General features: G+C 40.7%; 2 protein-coding genes across 2 annotated transcripts in view; one reads left to right on the forward strand and one right to left on the reverse strand.

Annotated features, from left to right (window-relative positions):
• Window positions 1–6322, forward strand: part of BAIAP2L1 (BAI1 associated protein 2 like 1) — a 34951-nt gene extending 28629 nt beyond the window's left edge. The window contains exons 9-14 of the mRNA XM_026054165.1: window positions 770–920; window positions 1862–2069; window positions 2383–2460; window positions 2801–2969; window positions 5222–5262; window positions 5643–6322. Coding sequence (XP_025909950.1) covers window positions 770–920; window positions 1862–2069; window positions 2383–2460; window positions 2801–2969; window positions 5222–5262; window positions 5643–5718 — 723 coding nt within the window. The 3' untranslated portion in view covers window positions 5719–6322. The remainder of the gene's footprint in view (window positions 1–769; window positions 921–1861; window positions 2070–2382; window positions 2461–2800; window positions 2970–5221; window positions 5263–5642) is intronic.
• A 1321-nt stretch (window positions 6323–7643) lies between these two features.
• On the reverse strand, window positions 7644–22702 carry BRI3 (brain protein I3). Its single transcript, XM_026054197.1, has 3 exons — window positions 22537–22702; window positions 21001–21115; window positions 7644–8025 (listed from the first exon to the last, which is right to left on the reverse strand). Exons 1-3 carry the CDS (start codon window positions 22700–22702, stop codon window positions 7893–7895), a joined length of 414 nt encoding a protein of 137 aa, XP_025909982.1. The 3' UTR covers window positions 7644–7892.
• Window positions 22703–22734: the final 32 nt, after the last annotated feature.

The following is a 22734-nucleotide window of genomic DNA, read 5'->3' on the forward strand; positions in this document are numbered from 1 at the left end:
TTCTCTGCTGCTTAATGGTTATAGCTCTCAGGTGGGAAAGGATTGGCCTCACTAATTTCTTTCGTATATAAGGATTTGGATTCAGATCTGTAATTTTCCTTTGTTGGAATATACTGGAGTTAGGGGCGAAAGAAAAATGATTAAACTGAAGCTCTAATGCTGGCAAAACACAGGATATGGTAGGCAAAAGCCTCTACTGGCTTTCAGGGAGGTATAGGAATCTTGCTAGAGAACMCAGCCCCAGCACTGCATTTGTCCTTGCAGTTCCATTTCTGACATTCTTCTTTATAAGTTACAGTAATTACATATGCAGTAGTTCAATGTAAACACTTGAACAGAATGATACTTCCTACTTTCTTTCCCTCTTCTTTCCTACATTCATGACTCTTATTTCAGCAAGACTTTTAAGAACAGTTTAAAATGTAAATTTCACTTAATTGTATGGTGATTTACCACCAGCTGCTGATTTTCTAAATTACATTAATGTCTGAAATGTTTTTAGAAAGCTTCTAAGCTAGATAAGAATCTGTGGAAAAGGTTTTTTTTTTTCAGAGCACTTCCGCTAATAAGTGTTTGTCAAGGGACAGAAACCTCTTATGAACTTTTCTTATCCACAATTTAGATGGAACACAAGGACTCTCTGAAGGGTCTATGTGCATACAATTTAGGTATATTTGAGTATTGCTTTCTAGAATTCAATGCTGCAAATAACCTGAGATGTCACTGTCACCGAAATATTGTATTAATCTTTTTTTTTTTGTGCCTCTAGATTGGAAATAATTTTTATCCTCAACATGAGAATGCATCTAAAGTACCCCCTGCCCCTACAGGCCGGGCATACACTAGCCCACTAGTTGATATGTTTAACAATCCTGCAGCAGCTTCCAAGGCATCTTCTGAAAGATTAAACAGCTCAGCGGGTGAGTGTCTTTTTGTCACCAACTCACCTAAGTGCAAACAAGGTAGCCCTGAGAATTAGCACGAGATTTCTTGGCATCCACATGATGCAATGCCTGAATTCCTGAAGATTCAGAGGAGCAGAAAGTGATCTTTCTTAAGTGTTTATATTAGTTACCCAACAGCAAACATTTAAATCACATGAAGGGAAGAATCGTTTGCAGCACAATATAGAATAAGACAGGCAGATTATATTTTAATCATTTTCCAGCTCTTCCCAATTAACCCAGCTTAAATGCTCTTAAGACTCCCACTCTAACAGAAGAGAGTGATATTGAGCAAGATATATCTAAGTGATTATTTCAGTGCACACAGACATAAATTACCACTGCAGTCCTGTTTTATTTGTTTTTAAGAGCATGTACTATTTGGTGAAGAATGCACAGGGGATAAATAGAACACACACTATATTTCTTTACTAAAATGCAAAATCCTACTGAGATTTGTTCTATTAGTTTTTAAAAATACCTTTACAATATACTATACTGGGCAAATAACATACAGTTTTAAGACCTCCTTTAAGTTTTCTTCTGTTTGAGTGCAAGACACACTTGAAATCTTACACTACACACAGATAATTTTTTTCTTAGTATGGAAAATTTTTAGACAAAGGTATCTTATGGACGTGTGCATTTAGCATTTTTGTGAGCCCAAAAGAAAGCAAGTAGCAACAGTAAATGTTCACATAACGTCTACGTCTGTTGGCTCAAAGTTACTCTGACAGTGTGTGTATGGATAAATACTTTGTGGTAATCAGGCATTTGCTGAAAACTGAGAAGAACTCAAAACCAAAGCAATACAAAGTCAGGGTTCCATTTGAACTTCAGTATTTATCAGACAACTAACTATATTTCACTTTGGAAATGTGTGGTTAATTTTGAATTTGGGGTTTTCTGTTTGACAGAGAACACAGATGATGCCAGTTTATCACGTTCGACTTCTGTCGCCACAGGACTGAATATAATGAAAAGACAAAAAGTAAAGACAATCTTCCCACATACTGCTGGAAATAATAAGACGCTACTTAGCTTTGCACAGGGGGATATCATCACCCTTCTTGTTGCTGAAGAAAAGGACGGCTGGCTTTACGGGGAACATGACTCAACCAGAGCGTAAGATAACACATTCCCCTATTTGAACATTTGAATATGAACAAGTGTCCTTTACCAATTTTTATTAGCAGATATTGATAAATGTTTTTCCACATTTTTGCTCCCTGTCATTGCCTTGGAAGAGTCTTTCTGCAAAGTAAATCATTGCATGTATGTAGGGAGACTTTGTACACTTACTTGGTATCATGGCAAGGCAGGTCTTTAAATCTTGAATCTTCTCACTTCATTGAGCCTACTGCTGTGTCCAGTGTTGTCTTTTAAAAGGTAAATCCAACTTTATGTAACATGAAGTGAAAATCTCTTCCTATTACAGAAAAGGATGGTTTCCGTCTTCATATACAAAACCACTTGAAGAACCAGCGGAAGAAAAAGCATTTGCCCCAGTGCCAAGGTAATGCTTTAGATGAGACTTGCTGAAATGCCCACATCTTTAAATTTCTGTTTTATTTTAAATGTTGCTTTTATGCTCATGGTCTTTGTTGCTTAGCAATGTCCACAAAGAAAACTTTCTAACAGTTTGTAGTGTGATGCCATCATTTTTGATGGTTGTCGGGGACTCAAGAACCAGCATCTCTTTGACTTCTTCGTGTCCTACAAACTTCAGTGGGATGGTCCCTATATTAAATTTCAGCTCTTGCACTTGGGCTTCCCTGGGCTAGAGATATCCTCTAGGGACAAAAGATGTATTATATTAATACTGAAAATACCATTTGTTGGGTTATGTCTTACAGCCCTGCGCCAATCAGAAGTATTAGTTCTGTAAATCTTGCAGAAAAAGCTGGGGTTGTCCTCCCACCACCTGACTATGTGGGAGCCTCGCAAACAGGTTCAACGTCAGACAGGAGAATGGAGTCTTCCAAAATTACCACTGCTAAAGCACCAGCAGAAAGTGGGGGTCCTGTAAGTAATTACACACACTGAATCCAAATGTTCTGCCCTTCCTTCTTTTCTTGTCCTTATGTGAGGACCTGGAATATTCTAGGAACAAATGAACAAATTAAAACTTCCTCATGGAAGGCAGTACAAATCCATCATCTTAAGTGACTTTGTCACTTTAGTCACCTAAGAATTTAGTAGCCTAAATTGTGTATTCAGGAATACCTTACACAGCTCCATGAAAGTTTATACTATTTTTGTGGATGTCGTTGAGGTATAGATGTACTAATTAAAGTCTATAATAAGCAAAATTACAGCTGCGTAGATTTTTTCAATAGATTATGCTATATAAATTTGCTTTTTGGTAGCATTCAGACGCTGATGTCTCTGGAAGTTACAGAAATTGAAACAAAGGTGTATTTTCTCCAGTAGGAAGGCAAAGAAGGCTGCTAGTAGCCATTACGGAGAATTTGTGATCCGCAAAATGAGTGAGGAACTATATGCTCTGCAGCTAAGATTAGGTTCATAATAAGGAAAATGAAAGTTGCTTGATGGAGAGATAGGAAACTCTCCTCTCACTAAGTAAGTGAGAGTAAACCAATAGTTGGTAAACCAATAGTAAGGTTTTGAGTTTTTATTTTCTCTAAGAATCTCTATTAAAAAGTTTAGCCGACTTTTGTCTGAACAATCTAATATTAGCACATATAGTTCCATATAGCATATTTCAATCCACATCTCAGTGTGAATTCATTCATCTAAGTGCTTTATCAGTAGTTAACCCTGTTATGTAGGAAGGATGTGCCAGAGCGCTTCTAGGACAGTGTCTTTCTATAAGGAAAAACCTTAGGCAATGAGCCCTAACAACCATGTAATGTCCCATTTATACACAGGCTCATTTATTCTATGGCTAACAGTTGAGACCTATGAGATCAACATGTCCTTCCAATGTAATTATGTTAGTGGTAGTTAGGAGATGTATTGGCTTGTGAAAGTTGCCAAGGAAGCAGTACAGTGAGTTCTTTGCCCTCCAACAAGTAAAAAGGTGACTTGCTGTACAGCCCTAAAAATATTGAATGTGTTAAATTATCTCACTGTGCTGCTGCCTTTTCTATGGCTAACTGTCCTCTGGCAGCTCTCAAGAGCAGTCACCTTAAGAAAGATTTTTGTGGTTTTTTTTTTTTCTCCTCTCATTTTATGGCATTTTATTTTTATGAATAAATGTAAGGGTCATGGACTAGCAATTGCGTTGAACTGAAAAAGCAGGACGAGCAGCAAATCATTTAGCTGATAAGAGTTAAGGATTCTGATTAGAATATCTTTGGAGGCCAGATTGGGCTTATAGTTTTTTCAAAGTAGAAGATAAATAGATCTTTTTCTCAGGAGGAAGATTCTAAATTTCCACAGGGAAAGCACGTTCCAAAACCTGAGGGACTGTAGAGCATAAGCTAATCACTAGTCTTGCTGAGGTACCCCATAACTCATAGCAGCTATATTTTTACTGTGATCTCCTGATTCTTCTTACCTGTCAAATAAAGTATAGAGGAAAGTCATTGCACTTGCACCCGAGGATTCTGCTCTATAATCACAATTTCCTTTCCTTTTTTTGAATCTTYGTGGTGTTTCCTGTGCAAGTTACCACTCCCACCCCAGCAAGAGGCTGGGGAAATAAGCTGACTATTACTCCCGGCTGGTTTGTAGACTGGTCCAGGATTTGCACACATGTGAAAGATATGGTTAGAGTGTCTTTTATAGAGAAGCACAAAATGATGTCAGGGATATTATTTACAGTAGTTCTTCATTTTTACCACTTCTGAAACACTGCATCCTGTAGTAATGCTCACAGTGCAACACTGCCATCTCTTGGGTTATCTTCACAAAAATACATAGCTTGGTTGATGACTTTGTTTCAGTGACATTTCATTTGCTATTTTAACCTACAAAAAGTTACCCTGTAAAGCTATGCAAAGGCTCCAGCCCAGCTAGAACTGAGCCTGATTGATTGATTGTTCTTTAACTTGAAAAAACAGACAAAGTACCACTCAGTTAAGGGCACCTCTCTCCTCTACCCTGCACCCAGACAGCTGCTGCTTCGATATCTTTCTAAAATTGATGGTCTGAGATAATTCTCTTCTCTCTGCAGATGAACTATACAATTATTACTGCAACTGGCTAGGTGTTTTACCTTGTTTTAATGACAGAGTCTCTTTTCTTTAGAGAGGTGATCTTCTCACTGTAGCATTCGTTTCTGCAAATTTATATATTTTTTTCTTTTACAGAAACCTGATATGAATGGCATTATAAAACCACCTTTTCTAAGGTATTTTTAAAAATTGTAATACATCTACACTGACATTTTTAGTGACTAATATTACTGTATTGATTTTGAGGGGATAAGAGGATCTTTTTCCTGCATTTCACTTTCCTGCCCTTGGTAAAACATTATGGTTAAAGTGGTATTGGAATTATTTAAAACACAACACTTCAGGCTGATAACACACTCTTTGGGGAAAAAAATCTGTCATATAGAAGGTTGTTTTTGAAAAATTAAAATTATTACATAGAATCTGTATTCTAAAACCATAATTTAGTCTCCAAACAACTGTTCCATGCAGAAACTGCATGGCTTAGGCATTACTCTTGCTGTTGATATGGTGTATTGCAGTGAGCCTTCTGGTAACTTTGTGCATTTCTTTGCAGTGGAGAAAATCCTTTTGCCACGGTGAAACTCAGACCCACCGTAACAAATGACAGATCAGCACCAATTATTCGATGAATGTAACTCATATGACCACACCTCCTCCTTCTAAACATCATTTTCAATAATGAAACCTGCTATCTAAAGTTGTTCTAAAAACTTATTTAAATGTAATTACTGTACAGTAGAATCATACTGGAATGGATTTCTGATTTTTAAAAATCTGTACTTTCTAATGAGGTAACTGCTTTAGGCAAATGTTTGAGCATTTTAGCTTGATTTTGAAGAATGCCTTTTTGTAGTGTGACAGAATTGTGAAAATACTGGAGATAAGCTGGCATACTAGAATACCCACGCTAATTAGAAGCTCACAGCAATCAGTCTCTGGCGTTCCTTTTTGGAAACTGCAATGGTAAGTTCTAGAATAAGTCTAAGTATGATAAAAGCTGATTTTTTTCCCCAAATAAAACAGGATAACAATTGTCTTAATATTCCAGAGTAGAGAATTGCCTGTATAAAGTGATTATATTTCATTAATTTTGTTTAAGACAGACACTCTAGCTTATAAATAAATATTTATCCTCTAAGAATAGGCATGGTTGTAATGCTTTGCTAAAATGTTCACAGATACAAAATTTTAAATGTTAACACAAACCTATATTTATAGTCAACTGCTGTACTGTAAGCACATTCTTCAGTGATAATGTCTTTAAATACTTTGTCAACCTTTAGTCTTATAAAAATTGTCATAATAAAATAGTGCCATGATTTTTCTTCAAATGCTAATGTAAAGAGCTGCCTTTGAAGTTCTACATGACTGCAGCCCTTCACAAAAAGCAGAACAGATGAAGCTAAGTTGATCTTGGTTAAGGAGCTTAGCAGTGGCATTAATGTCGGCTAGGTAAGTGAAATATAGCTTTTTCAAGTGCAGAGCTCTGGACCTGAAGTTGTTACCTCAGGCTCTGATCTCTTAAATTATGTGGAATTTGGCAGATAATCTTAGAAACTCACTGCTCACTGTCTGTACAGTTCACATTTCCAAACTACTGTGTAAAGCCTGTATCTTTTGATCGTAACCTCATCCTTAATCCTTACTCAGCATCATTCTACCTTACATATATGTACATTCTCCCCTGCAGCATCTCCTGGATATTTGCTTTGTAGTTCCAATTTTCTACCACTGTCAACAGCAGATTCAAGTCATGGTAAATGCATTTTAGTCATCTGGGTCCACGAGCACGTGATGGCTGCAGAGGCAGAGTGCACTCCCTCCCTCTCCTCTCACGCTGCCTTTCAAGATCAAAGCTGAGGATACTTCATCTGCTATGTCATCTTGCTCAGAAATCTGTCGGATTTCAGAACACTAACCCTTTAGGAATAGAACTTATACTCACAACAGTTTTCTAAAACACAGTAGTTAGAGGCAAATCAAGCTATGCTATAGTGGCCTTCATCAGTTCAGTATCAGAATTAAATATTTTGACATGCAAAAGTACCTTTATCTGCTGGAAGCCAACACTTGGCAACGCCACAGCTCTCTCTTTAGGTAAGTGCTCCCTGCTGCACTATCAGATATTGCTCTTGGCTGGGTACTAATATTAATTCACGTGGTGCTGGGAAGCTTCGGCTCTCTGCTAGTGCAACCTCCTGCAGTAGCGGTTGTCCCTATAAGCAAACACCTCCCAGTTAATACAGGGCTGTCACTTTGTTAGCTACAGCTAAATTCTTCACAGGAGAGATATATTTAACCATGTCTTTTAAAATACAGGACAAAGCTTTACAACATTTTTCTTGAAAGAGGTAGAGAATGAAGAGACCAGTAGATTAAACACATACAACTCTGAAAAAAAAATAATTAAAAAATTACCATAAGGATTTTGATGTAGACTCATCCTACTTTGCAGCTCCGATTACTAACATAACATAGAGTCTGGAAGTTATATACAAACTAATCACGTACTTAATCTAGCCAAATACGTAATAATCTGGCCACAAGTTGAGGATTGCAAAAAGAAAAGCAGTTTTATTTAGTTTTCAAGAGGTGCCACTAAACAGGGAAAATAAGTTGGGTTTTCATGTTTTGCAATGCACATGCTCATAAAAGGTTAMGTTTAAATTACATGCAAAAGACTAAATTTCTTCACACTTTACAAAACAGGTCTAAAGCAAATAAAATGATTGTACATGACATTTACATTAGAAAGAGTATGCTAACAGTTGTAGCTTCCATAAGCACRTCCACATTCATCCCCTTAGCCAAAAGCTGCCCCACAATTAGGGCATCTTCGCTGTCTCAGTGCAAGACAGAACAGAATCCCAATTGGAAAGAATACAATGGCACACAAAACACCGAGACAGGTGAAGGTGTCCTCCAACACGCCAACCCTGCAAAAAGGGAAAACAGACTGAGTCAGGAGCATCCGCATTTCACCCGAAGTCACATATTGAGCTTGCAGTAGCTAGCATGACACTGTCTTAGACTTTAGAAAGCAAGATGAAGTTCAAAGAGTTTTCCTTATTATGCCTTCATGCCAAAGCAGAGGCTTTGAATTACATTGTTTAAAGGAGAGGGAAAAAAAAAAGTTTGCAGGTGCTCAGAGCAAGGAATGCAAGTAAGGAATCTAAAGCTACAGTTCAGACTAGCTGCCTTATTCCAGACTGTTTCCCTGTCACTGGTGTCCTGGGCTAGTCCTTAGAACAGAACACAGCCCATACAAAGCTGTATTTAAGCTTTGTAAAATACAAAGATGTATTTAACTACAACCCTTGGGTAATTCAGGTACAATGAAAGCAATATACAGGTTGACCACCATATATCCAGCGGGAACTAGCTTAAGTCACCTGCATTCTCAAAGGTTTATAGGAAAGTCTGTGCTACTGCAGCCTTCTGAGGCACATGCTGTTACGAGCTGTCCTTGACTCTTTTCCTGTATTCCTGCATCCTTCTAGCTTATTACACAGAAATAGAATTACAACTTTTGTCCTGAATGTTTAAGCAAGTATCAAGCATTACAACTTGATTTCACTTCTTGCGCTCAAGTTTTTCTTGTATATAAGGATAAACTTTTCTAGAACTAAACATTCATCTCCGTAAAGTGAGACCAGCTCTGCTTTTGAAATTTTCTCCTGAATCTTCTAGAATGACATAGTGCCAAAGATTTAACTGGACAATGGCAGACTGATCACTGCAAGTCAACCAAACAGCTCCATTTCTCATCTGTTGAGTTTTTTCACAACAGGCAGCAGTCACACTTGTGTCATATGTTCTACCTTGTTTCTACAATATTCTAGTGTGAATCCTCTCTGTTTGTTCCCTCTCAAGTCCCTCACAGGATATATGTGGACATGAGCTGTTTGGGGCTGGGGGGGGCCGAATCCTACTTTCTCTGAATGTTTGATGCAATGATTAGGTGGGTGCCTTTTCTAAGTTTTGTTTTCCTATAGGGAAGATCTGAACAGGCAGAGTTATGTAATACTGGTTAAGGGTTTCTGAAGAAACACCCAGCTCAAGTTTTACCTTAGCAAGTTTAAGCTAGGTAGTTCTGTATCTGTAGTATAAATCGGAGTTTCATCTGCTAGAATTGCCACAAAAGAAAGCAAACAGTTTTCTGGTTGGTTTCCACAGAGGTCCACTAGTGGAAAGTGAGCTCAAACAACAGTTGGAGATGAATTAAGAGACAAAAGAGAATATTTAGTTGTTTGTGCCCCAAAATTCTTTGGCCCCTGTAATGCAGTTTAGTGCAAATTACAAAATACTGCTCATTCCTATATGCAACATAACTATCACAAAGAGAAGTACTTTCAAGTAATCAGCTGACAAATGAGGATGTTTTCATAATATCTGGCTTTTTGGTTTTGTGAAAGAATCAAGAATTTCTGTTTAAGCCATGTGATCTTCTACTGCTTATCTGGCAGTAAGTCAAGTGACAGAAGAAAAACATTTAAAAGCAGAAGTAATACTGTAGTTGCTTCATTTGAAACAGCAATGTTACATAAGCAAGCAGTCCTGATAGAAATGATCTACATTTCTTTAGCACAAAGGCACAAAACAGCCTTTCTCCTATGGAAGCTCATTTGAGAAAAACAAATGATAGCAATGGTTCAGGTGGGGTAAGCTTTTGGCCCAGCCCTAACTTATTACTCCTATAACCTACATCTAATGAGTCAACATGCACCTCCAATATAAAGAGACACTCCAAAGCTAGTCCTTCTGTTGTACACGCTGTTTAGGAAGTTCTGGCTTCTTATCCCAGTCTAAAAATTTAAATCTCATTATCAACTCAATGGAAAACAAGATGCTAACAAAGCTTTCTGGATACCTAATAGGCTTCCTTAGGCCTGTTTAGCACTCAAGCCATTTAGTAGTCCAGCTGCTCCCTAAAAACATGACTTGCATTTCTTGGCCTATCCCACCAAGATTGCCAGATACAGAAGTCCCAGGCAGSACAGAAGAATTCCTCACAAGAGCTTCCTTTCCTCTCCCATTTGGCACAAATATAGAGGTCAGTCTAGTAGGAGAATGATTTGGAGCTGTCTCATACAGAGCACAGCCACTGCTGATGGGTGTCAGCTGCCTGCTGACAGCAGCATCCACTGCTTCCTAAAATCCCTTGGTTAAAAAGGGAAGTAACTTTTCTAGCTTTTTATACAAGTCTTTAAAAATCTTTTCATACAAGGAAAGGATAAACTTGTTTGGTAACAGCTTACCAAACCAGGAGCTACTTTTCATTAATGCAGCCTGCTGCACTGGGCTTCAGAATGTCTTCTGCTGCAGGGAGCACAGAGGATCCTGCCAGCTTCAGCACAGGAGAGTGACAACAAATCTGGTCATCTGATGAAATCCAACCCAATTACAAGCCGCAGAAGTAGTTCAGGAACACTTGACCTAATTTCTGATTAAAGCTGGTAAGAACAGTTTAATTTTAGCAGAAGCCATAGACTCTTGTTGACCATGACACAAAGTATTTCACAGAATTGCTCAGRCTGGGCAAGACAGGAGATCACCTAGTCCAACCTCTTACTCAAAAAAGTAACACCGAATTCAGACCAGGTTGCTTGGGGTTTTGTTCTGTCAAATCTCATAAAGCTGCAAGGATAAGAATTACAGAGCCTCTCTGGCTCCAATAGTATTTTGTACTGTGAGAATAAYTAACTATCCCTATCCTTTAGTGGCAGGATACAGAAACCAAAAAGCACCTATCCCCCGTTTTCCTGCCACAGACACCTTMGTAAGGAACCAAGCTCCATCCTCTCAGTTTTCTGCTCCCAGGCTGCTGTCAACATCCCTAGACCCTCTCTTCTTGTGAAATTGTCCTCTCACACCTTGCGGGGCCAGGGAGACACACAYGTGCTCTAGCAATTAGAAATTGTTGGCTCCTGTCTCAGAAACCTGCCACAGACTGTTCCAAGACATCTAAAGATGAAATTATGCAGGTATGACATAGAAAGCAAGTGTCATTTGGCAGTTTTAGGGGGTTCTATTATAACTTTTAGCCTCAGAGTACTCCCAGACTAGACAGACTACTAGAGTGAATTGAACAAAACTGGCAACTGCTACAAGAAAGACAGCCAAATGGACACGATGCAACTTTAAGGTACAGGATGCAGGAGGATTCTGCCTCTCCTAGCACATTCAGGTGGTCCTGAGCCAATTGAAAAGCAACATACCCTGCAAAAATCCATGCTGCCAGCCAGAAGGGTCACTCCAGCCTGTAACCTGAAAATATTAAACACATTGGCAATACCTGGTTCCTGCAGCTGCCAGCATGTTCTCTCCTGTGGTCACAGATCCCTCTTAGAGGGCAAGAAACAATATAATTAACATGCACAGGCCTGGGTGCACTRGTTATCTGGAGCTTAACACTATAGCAGGATAGGAGGGACTCAAAAATTCCAACTATAGATTTACATTTAAATAGTACTTTCAGTATCAACATTTGGCTGTGGAAGGTACCTATTCGGTACTAATTCACACTTGGACCTCCTACGTCACCAGGACGTATCAGAGAAGCAGCACTACAGTCATAAGCTGTTTAACAAGTTTACTTCTGGTAGCTAGGAAAAAAAAAAAAAAATCAAAGATCCATCACTTAAAATAACCCTTAGTGTTTCCCGTTTCTACTTCCAGAACTGATGTTCATTTAGAACAGTATTAGAACCTGCAATGCATGTAGATCAGGCCCAGCTCAGTCCCGGATGAGTGACCACTCCACAATGTGTCATTTCAGAGCACATGGCATATGGCGAAGGACCCTAAAACACCAAAAAAGTTTCTAGAGGGAATTTTTATTTCAGAGCCTGGCTACTTTCTGAAGTGCTGAATCTGAATAGCCCCTAAAATGAAGACAGACAGAAAAGTCTGCATATTCAGACCTAAGAAAGCTGCAGTGAGCAGCTACACTGAATGGTCATAAATCAGAGTTTAGTAAGACACTTGAATAAGATGCATCCTCAGTAAAAGCCAACACAGAGCTAGTGTGACCTTGAAATACAGGCTTCAAAAGGCAAGGTGCCAATGCCAACGAGTTGTTGTTTCTCTACAGAGCAGTCACAACCTATTGCACAAGTGAACAGAATGAAGGAAAAAGTGCAGAATTCAGACCATGCCCCTCCTGCAATTGCTTAAAACATTACATCTTGATTAAACTTAAGAGCCACTTGCCTTTCTCTGAAACATCACTAGAAACTAAAAGCTTTTCAAAGTGTTCTTGAAATTCTGTTTATCCAGCTTAATATTTAGTTTATGCCTTCAACATCAGACCCTTTTGATACTTATTTACTTCTGTTTACGGAGTTATTGGGATAGCTGTTGATTTAACATTTAGTAAAGGCATTGTCAGACTACAGTTGGTCCCAGCAGTAGTTTTCTACTTCCATATCCTGGTGCATGAACACATTAAAGAAGTTAAAAGAAGTAGAATAACATTCAAGTCACCACACAGAACCTCATCTCAAAACAAGTGTCCTGAGATCATTTTGTTTGGGTCTGTGCTGCCTGTTGTGGCTACTCCTGCCAGCTCACCATGGTCACTCCTCTCATTGCACATTAGGTACCCACACTGTCAGAGCTGCATCTTCCCATCAATGTAAAAGCACTTTCATCTCACATTATTATTCCCGACTATTCTTAAATATTCTCTGTGTTCAGAGACATGCTAACTCAAAGCAATGATAAATCAGCTCCACAGAAAAAAACATGTCCAGTTGTTATAACAAACTTTACTAATTCTTGTCACAATGAACTACTGACAGACTGTATGTACTTGAGGCATAACATTACCTTTTTACCTCTAGTTTTTCTCCTGTAAGTTAATACTGAGCATGAAAACACTTAGCAACAAGAGCACAACTTCAGGCTCCTTGAAAACGGGACCACTGCTCATCTTCATAAAGCAGTTTGCTAGATCTCTTGGAGGTCAGATTCAGCCAGCTTCACATTCCCRCAACGGACACCTCTGCTAGTGCTTCTTGTGGGGCTCATGAACAAAGCCCGAGTGCCATCGAGCAGCCCAGCTGCTGGAGGTGCCCAGCTTGTTCAGTGCTTTCTCTTCAGTCTCTGCCTTGCTCTCCTGCAAAGCACCCTAGCCCAGACCTGCTGCCCAGATCAGGCTGTGGCCAAACAYCCACTTCCCTTCCCCAGAGAGGCTTCAGTACCTACTACCCCAAAGCCAAAATGCTTCTATTAGACTGGCTTCTAAAACAGAGGCAGGAAGCTCCCTAGCAACATTTGTTTCCAGATATTTTCTCCCTATCTGTCCCAGTTGAGCACATTATTGTGTGTAAATTGGAGTTCTGCAGTACAACTTAAGTCTAACAGGAAAACTTTGACAAAGTAACTTCTTTGTTTTACAGGCTGGACATTAAAACTGTAAATGATATGGTAATTGCCTCTCAAAAATAGACTGTAATTAAAGAATTGAAAAGTAAACAAGGCTCTAATGCCTTCGACTTCATTCACTAGGGAAAAAAAGTGCTACTCAACGTGCTACCTTCTGGGAAGGATACAGTAAGGCCAAAACACAGAGATTAAAAAACAGTTTGGACACAGCCAGTCTGGTTACAGGTACAGCAGTAACAGGAGGTTAGAATTAAAACAAAAGTAGAGAGCCTGGGTGTAGAAGTTGAATTTGATAACTTGTAATTTGTGTAAATGCATGATATGCTTCACACTCAGTCCAAATAAAAATCGGTGGCAATGACTTGGAAACTCCAGCTTTCTCCTCAAGCCCCTCCTCAGGGGAGGCACACACAGGGGGGCTAAGACACAGCCTAGATGTGTCTAAGTAACTAAAGATTTAGGCTGCTTTCAGTACTAGGGATCATCAAAAAAAACAAAGCCCCTTTCCCAAGCACTTCAGTTATACCCAAAAGACCTGATTTCAGAAAACGCAAACAACATTTAAGTATGCGATGCGCAGCATGCCAAGGGGCTTGCACTTCCATCTTGTTTCACCATTACACTAATACAGTCCCATTCACACACAGTATTTACTCTCTGTAGGCTTTACACTCTTGCTTTATTTTTTAGGTCTTCTCCTTGCCTTTTATTTATTTTATATTCTGCCTCTGCCCCCAAATCTACCATTGTGACCATCAGCAAGCTGGTGTGCTAAGAAAATAAGCAGCCTACCTTTGATCTGGCCTTACAAATAGATGCACTAATTAAACATTAAAGAGGGATCAATCAGGGTACTTGTGTCAGCCCTGGGCAGCTGCAAGCCCAAGTATGGATGGCTGCTGCCTAATCCATTACAACCACCCCCTTAATCAGCTTGCAAGGGGCAAGTCTGCTAGTAAGCAGAGGTCCCTCTGCCTCTAAACAGGGTTATTTGGAAAATATTCCTTATGCCAAGCTCAGCACTTCACCACTGCAGAAAAATCACCACCCGTATTCAAGGCAAAACGAGGGAGAGCCACAGAGTGACAGAGCAAGCCCAGGACACGCTCCAGGGGCAGTGACAGGGAGGGCTGGAGACCACAAACCAAAGGCCAAGGCACATGTGACACTCACATGGGAAGTGTAACTGAGCCATGACTATGTGACCTCCATGCTAACATACCCATTATTCCAGGGTCAGTCCCCAAAGCTGATCTATAGCAGTGGGCTTACTACAGCATTAGCYATACAAGCACTTTTTGGCTTGTTGGTTTATGTCACCACCTAATTTTAGATGGAACACTACCCAATCACTCCCCATTTAGCCAATTACTAAACTTAGAAGGAGGAAAAACCCTACTCTTTAAAATAAGAATATGAACATTTTGGCTTTTACATCCTACATGAACTGTAGGAGTGATTAGAGGCCATATTCAAACTGTAGATTCATTAATGTAACCAAACATAAATTTTGTTCTACAGGATAAACCACATAAAAGCTGATAATAACTGCACCACTCCCAATCTAAAAATAAAGAGAAAAGGTTTATTTATATTGCAAGTAGTGTCCTGGATTGAAGCTATACAGCAGCTGCCAACTCTGTAAAGTACAGTCAATTATTATCTTTGACAAGCATTTAAAAATTAAATTACTCTCCAGATTAAGTCTTATTTTAACAAAAAGGTTTAAAACATTAACATCTTAAGTTAAATACTCAGGATCAAAGGGCCAATAGTGAGATTTAAATATAAATCCTCAGAACAATTGAGGATTTTTAGACTTTACAGGAGCATTTTTAGACTTAACACTACCTCTTGCTGCTTATCTGCGTTTTTTATCCCTTACAAATAAAGGGGTCATCACAGGCAATCAGAGATGGTATTTTAGTTGTGAGACAAGCTCTGCTAAATCTGAAAATAAAACTATTCTCCCCTTAGAGGGTGTCTCCAACTGGCTGCTACGGAGACACTTCCTCACTGATGAAGCAAGACCTGTGGGATTTTTCAAACCAGTATCTCATTTCACCTGCCACCAGCCTTAGAGTTTTAACTTCAGCAGTCAAAGCAGTAAGAAGCAAAGGCCTTGGAAACTGCATAGCGAATCTTTAATTTTGAACAAGGAAACAAACATTATAGTCTCCTTAGGTCAGGCCTACCTAACGCAACAACAGCTTGGTTACTAATTCAACCACTTCTAGGTTAGGCGTGTTTACATCTTTAGCTGCAAATAAAATAGGAAGAGAATTGACAGTTACACGGGCACAAAAAGGGATGCTTACAGGTTTAATGTGCACAAAGAGAACTGGCAGCTCCCCTAGCCTGAAAGCCCCTTGAACGGTTGCTGATCTGTATTTACGGACAGGGGCCTGCACCTACATTTACCTGTTAGCCTGCCCTCCTGAGAGGCTGCGCAAACATGTAAACACTACTACCCCAAAAAGTCACTTCCAAGCAAGAGGTACCTCAGTGTGTGCAGACCTATCTGAAATTCCTTAATTTTTAGGCTCTACTTCTTACTGAAAAGGGCAAGTTGCAGAGCCAGAGGAATTCCAGTGATGGGAAGAGACACATTTCTTGGAATGCTGCAAACCACTGGCCTTCTCCAAGGAAGCAAAGCTGAAAAGCACCACTGCAYGGATCCCCATTCTGAGAACACACTAGCTGTGGAGACGAGCTCTGCAGCTTCCCACCAGCAGCCCAGACACACGGGTGAGGCTGTGTGTGCCAAACAGAGTAATCTATGCTCCACAGATACCTATCCATGTACGACTATTGGCTTAAGACCTGGGGCTGTTCCCCCTCGCCACTGGTGTGTATGGAGTCCATGCAGAATTATTTCTGGTTACTGTTTCACCCAAGAGACAAGACTGGTTCTCTCCTCTCCTCCAAACTCCTCATTGCTACAAGGAAATCCTAACTATCAGATTACAGATACCAAGATAAATGGCATATCCATAAGAGCATGCTATCAGCTCAGGTCCACTTACAGATGGAAATTTGGGACTAYAACATTATCATTTTCATAGGGACCGATTAGGGAATACATTTCTGCTATATCTTGTTAACTGCATGAAGTCTTGTTTATTAGAGGAAAAAAAAAAAGTGGTGTTTTGGTTATTGCCCTCAAATCAGTTCAGGCCAGTAAGACTAGGATAGCTCCGTTGTTCTCACCTGAGGCCCTATTAGGAGGCCTGTACCTCCCCGCTTCTGGGCTTAAACCACGGGCCTTGCTCCGAAGCAGCCGTGCTTCTGTGCTCTGAGGCTGGCAGAAAAAGAACATCCTCGTCAGTAACTCCAAAAGGCAGCCTCGTGGCAGCTGCTCAAGTCTGCTGCATCAAGTCTTTCTTCTTTGCAATCACATGCGTAAGTCATTACTGAATTTCATGCCCTAAATGCTCCAGCCACCAAATTACAGCCGAGCAGGGACGAACGCCCCAGTTTGTCTGCGCGGCATACGCTTACTAAAGCTCTGCACTATGCTAGGAGGAAGTTACTTTGATTCCCATCACAGGCTGATCTTGTTTTTGTGACCAAGACCAGTGCCAGGAGCTACTGCACTAGTATGGCCATTCTTCTGCATAGCACTCTTGAAATGAAAATTCACAGGCAGCTTTACTCACAAGATTCAAAAGGATCTCTGTAGCACATCTGCCTGCTATGAGAAACAGAAAATCCACAGTTCTCTAATATCCTCAGGATATTAAATATGTTCTCCAAATAGCTATCTGACTCCTTGCATTTTTAACCAATAGATATTATAAAAATTTATAACATCTACATAAAATTACCATATTTGTAAGTAACTATATTTGTTGTAACTGTAGAAAACCTACATCCTGAATGAGCTTCTATCAATTTCCGCATACGGTGTTTGTGGCTGCAATAACTGAAACAAAATCAAAAAATACAAATTTTGAAGGAGTTCATCATCTAATTGCAATTTTCCCAGAGCCTATTTTCTCAGAAAAGATGCATTTAATTGAGGGGAAAAAATATAAATCTAAAAACCTTTACTTTGTCAAGAAAAGAAAAAAAAACAGAAATAAATGCAGTTTTAAATGCTACTCGTCTCATCTTCCTGTCCTGGAATGGAGTTCAGTATTACTGTAACTTGAGAGCCACTGCAATAATTCTCAAGAGAAAGTCTGATAAAGCAGTGGCTTATGTCTCTTCTCTCACTCTTTCTACCGAACAATCAAATACTTGCCAAACAGGAGAATAAAAAGTGAGCAGGGCCCATCACAGGCTCTGCCTCAGATTTTGTAAGAACCAGMTTTTGCAAACTTCAGATCAAGAGACTGTTTTCATATTTTTTTCCAAGGGATCTTTCTTCTTTTAAGTAATAGGAAAACAAACACTTTGTTCCACTCAAAGCAAGACAGAGAGAAAGAAAATGAAAGTGCCGACATGAGCAGTAGCCACACTGCATTCTCCAAGCTGGAGAGATAATGATACGGTTGGATATCTAAAGCTGGTGTCTGTAATGACTCAAGTGGTTCCTGCAAACAGGAAAGAGTTTAAAAGCATAACTTGGTCCATCATCAGATATCGACTATAAGCAATAAAATTGGCTGACAACATTCTGCATTTCAGCTCAATACAGCAGGATTGGGTGGGGAGAGGCGTCACATTAAGTCAAGAGAACAGGACTGCAACTACCACAGATTAATACAAAGAAAGAGCAAACAGACAGCAAGAACTAGAGCCTGTAATTGGAAAGCAGTGCTGACCAGCAACAAGTGGGGAAGACCAGACTAATGAAAACCTTAAGCAAGAGCCATGGCTCTCAAGACAAGAGAGTCATCCCTCAGGCAGAGCAGTGCTGCAGTGATGAAGCTGCAAACTTAATACACAGTGACCAGACCCAGGCAATGCTGGTAATACTCTACTTATATAGATGCTACTTTACAGATATTATGAACATTTTACAACTTGGTACCATCATTTTTGCCTACACTTCGCTGTAGCCAGACTATCAATCCCAGGATTATTTGTGACRGTGCAATACAAGACCTACCTAAGTAAGAGACAAAGCACATCTTTCCTTCTCGAATTCCATGTATTTTAGAGTGATTTTGATTTGAATTAGCCACACTTCACATGCCATTATTAATCACTTTGTATGTTATCAATGCCCTTACATCTTTCTGTAAAGAACTGTGTGAAGTATGTAGCTGCATATCCCATTCTCCACAGAACAGGCTGCCAGGCCAAGGAAGTAAACTAGAACTAGGTCTTGAGAAGTCCAAGATGAGCTCTTATCCAATCAGTGTAAGCCTTCAGACAAATGAAGGCTGACTCTTACAAAGGGCTACACSGGCAATGTTATGCTTCCCATCCAGCAGCCCTGTCCTTTCTGATGATCTCTTAAAGTAGTAGATTATCAGCTCCTCGGGAAGCCAAGACACAAGCAATCHGAGATTTCTCTCCTACCACTGACACTGAGTCACACTTTGACTCTTCCTCTAAAAAAAAAWAAAWAAAWAAAAAAAWAAWAAAATAAAAAACACAAACTCGTGATACAGCCTGGCATTGCGAGGAAGCCTCTGACACACCGCTACGAGCTACAGTTACTGACCCTTGGGATTCACTACTCAAGAGGATTTCAGAGCTCTGAGTCCTACAGTTTCAGCAGTGCAGCAATAAGGCTCAGAGTAACCAACAAGGCATAACAGTCCTTGCAACTTAGCTCTTCTCATAACAGAATGAGAGAACTTAATGTGAACAAAGTTTTTGCAGAGGGTGTTTTGTTTTAAAAGAGTGGAAGAAGGAAGCCAGGAATTCTACTTGAGAACAAACCTAATCTGACAGGAAGCAATGTACACAGCCCTGAGCACCTCCAGGAGTGCCAAACTAATATGGGACTTACTGGACAGAAAACTCTTCAAACCAGGTCACTTTTTAAACAACTTACATAACGTCCAGGCTTGCTCATTTTCTCAGATAAGGCTGAAAGGATCCTACAGTTAGATACTATACTTGCAAATGATTGTTTCAAAAGGGTCTGGGATAATTGCCAGAAAAAGAAATAAATCCTAGAAGTGTCAGGAGTCCTCCGATCTTAACCTATTGCAGAAGACCATTTCCATATTAAATTTACTTCCAGATCTATGTTTCAGGCCAAGAGAGCCCCTATAAACATACTGCTTACCTTTTACTGAGTAACGCACTTTTTTCATGCTTTCTGCTTGAGCAGAAGCACAAGCATTTTAATGTAATCACTTGAGGGGCAGGATCTACCACATCCTCTGGAGAGCTCGTGGCTACATTTCCTTGTTGTTTAAAACATATTTCCTCCAAGATCAATAGCTCTAGCTGCTATCATTTTTCAGCCTTAGCTAGTGGAAATTCAACAGGCACCTGCTTTTATACGGCAGAACAACTTTGGAGGGCAAGTACTGACTTTTGAACAAACATCAGTTTTTGCAAAGCCAGAACGCAACTGACCCTACAACAAACTATCACACTAAAACCTGATACCATTTAAATTACGCTGGAAAGCCAATTTCCCTTGCATGTTTTTAAATGGATAAGCAAGGGCTCAGATGTGCAGAATATGATGTGTTTCCTTGCAAGATGCTGCAAGGAAGCTCCTGTGCATCTTCACAGAAAGGGCAGGATACTGCATTTGAATCAAAGCTGGACAGACACGCAAGTGACTGAACCGCAGTGATCTGGCTGCCCTCACCCATTTGTTAACATTCTGGATGACAAGAATTGAGAAATGCAGCAGGACTATAGAAGACTTGCAGCATTACTGCAGAACAGAGCAACTCCTTCCCTTTTGTACAGCTCTTGGTCTCCGAGGGAGAACTTGTTCTTTTGTTGCAATTCAACTCTAACTACTAAGGTAACTGTTCTTTTCTGGTTTCTTCCCTATGTCAGGTCAACATTTTGATTCAAACCTATTAATCTCCCATGTCTTCTGTGGAAGAAAAAGAGACTTTATAATACTAATGTTTTTAACTAACACCAATTATCACCTCACCTAGTTTTGCACAGCATGGATGTGATTGGAATGCCTTTCACAGGACTGCCAGATACCAACCACCAACCAGAACTAACTACTATAAAAAAAAAAAAAAAAAAGGTCATGCTACTCGCTATGCCTGGTCAAAACCGTATCACAAAGGATTCCTGTTCTCCTTCAAGGAGTGACCCTTTATATTTGTGACCAAACTGCCTTTTCATTGAAAATATATCAGATAGATTTTCCTTTATCATAAATTACAGGTCCATGCTTATATGAAGTCTACTACAGTAATTGTAGCGGTGGTCAAGAGACCATCATCAGCAAGGTCATGCTGAATATATGAAAGTACTTCACTTTAGTACTTTTTCAGTTAATTTACTTGTACCACACAAACACATATACACAGAAAAACTATTGAAGAAAATCAACTAACTACTTGCATACCTCTCAAAGAAAACAAACAAACAAAAATGTAGATTGAGTTTATTTCTTGATTGGAGAACTATTTTACCTGCAGGCAGGACAGCCTCCGACTACTACTACAGAAGTGGTTGTAGCAGGCTGCTGAATAATGGTGTACGTGCTCGAATAGTTTGGCTGTGCTGGTGGTGGAGGAACAGCATATCCTAAAATGAGAAGAAACAACTGAATCAGTGTGCGAAGCACACAACAGTAACCTCGTTAAAAGTATGGAAATAGAACTGCCTAACGAGGGGGAAAATGAACAGAAAAGTAGTCTCCTTGGAGCACTTTACTGATCTGTATTGGAACAGAGGTGGAACAAACTATTCAGCACATCTAACTGCAAAGCCACTTCATAAATCCAAGCACCTAGTAAATTTTAACCATCTAAAAGGCACATTGAGCTAATAATTAACTTGRAGTTTGTTCAATGCCATTCAAATACCAGGGAAAAAAGTTTAAACAAAGAAGGATTACAGATTTCACTTCCAAAGGTTGTGTTTCAAGTATGGCCCACTCCAGCACACAAACCAGTGAAAGAGAATAAACCTTCCTCCTATTTCCAGCTTAGCTTCCACACACAAAACTTTTAATCATAGAATAAGGCAGAAGTGGTAGCTGCAAGTGGTAGGGAAGCACAGGTAAGGAAGCTGTGCAGCTCAGAATGAAGCCCTTCAGAAAACCCATGAGGCTAATGAGTGTGTCATTTTAACTGTATATTGAAGAATTATTGGCTACTGCATTAATACTAAAGAAACAACAAGAAYAGCAACAAAAACTTAAATGGGTGTTAGACATATGCAGTGCAACAATACAGCCAAGGTACACTCTGCCCAGATATCACCTAGCGCGAGTTTAGTCCAGGGCAGTTTTCCTGTGTCAGTTCTGTACAGAAAAATGTTACTGCTTCACAGTTTAAAACTAAAAGCCATCAGTGACACCTGCACTATAGCAGAACCCACTCCCAGTTGCTCGCAGAGTCATCCATGGCCTCAAGATTCAACCCAAGGCATGAGGATGGATGGGGCTCTGGACGCCTGCTGGAGCCGGGCAGCTCCTGAAGAGCTCCGCAGAGCCGCTCCTTCCCGCTCCTTCCTTCCACAGGGATTAACCCTAGTTCTGCTAATGGAGCTGGGTGGCTGCTCACCTGCATGAGCCTCTCTGAATACTGAGGAGCACCAGCAAATCAAACACAGGCCAGGAGTGTAGAGAAGTGCGTGAAAAGACAAAGTTGCTTTTTCTCTCTCACTCTCTCCCTGGTCTGTTTTTCCCCCTTTCTCCCCTTTCTCTCYCGAGCCAAACGGCAGAGGCTGCCGCACTTTGGCGGCGCTCTGGGGCGGAAGGAGGCGGTTSTGGGGGCAAACTCGCCACAAACGGCGCTTCAGCGCCATGGGCTCCCGGGGGCCACCCGAGGGGGCTGCAGGGGGCTCTCCCAGGCGGCGGGACCGCCCCGAGCGAACGCCTCGAGCCTGAAAACCGAGACCGCGGCGAGCGGCGCCGYCCCGGGGGGCGGGAAGGCCCCGCCACCCCCCCCAGCCGTCGCGCGGGGCCAACGGGCGGCGCAGGCCGCACAGCCCAGACCCACCTGCGGCCGCCGCGGCGCCCGGGTAGGGGTAGGGCGGAGGCGGCTGGAAGCCGGGCTGCGGGGCGGGGATGGCGCCGTAGTTGCTCTGCCCGTACTCGTAGCCGGCGCCCGGCGCGGCGGCGCTGTAAGCGGGGGGTCTGTCCTGCAGCAGCGGCTTGTTGTCCATGCCGGGCGGCGGCGGCGCTGCCCGCCCTCCTG

This window comes from Nothoprocta perdicaria, unplaced genomic scaffold, assembly GCF_003342845.1.
Source record: "Nothoprocta perdicaria isolate Ctin4 unplaced genomic scaffold, notPer1 scaffold_12, whole genome shotgun sequence".
Lineage (NCBI taxonomy): Eukaryota > Metazoa > Chordata > Aves > Tinamiformes > Tinamidae > Nothoprocta > Nothoprocta perdicaria.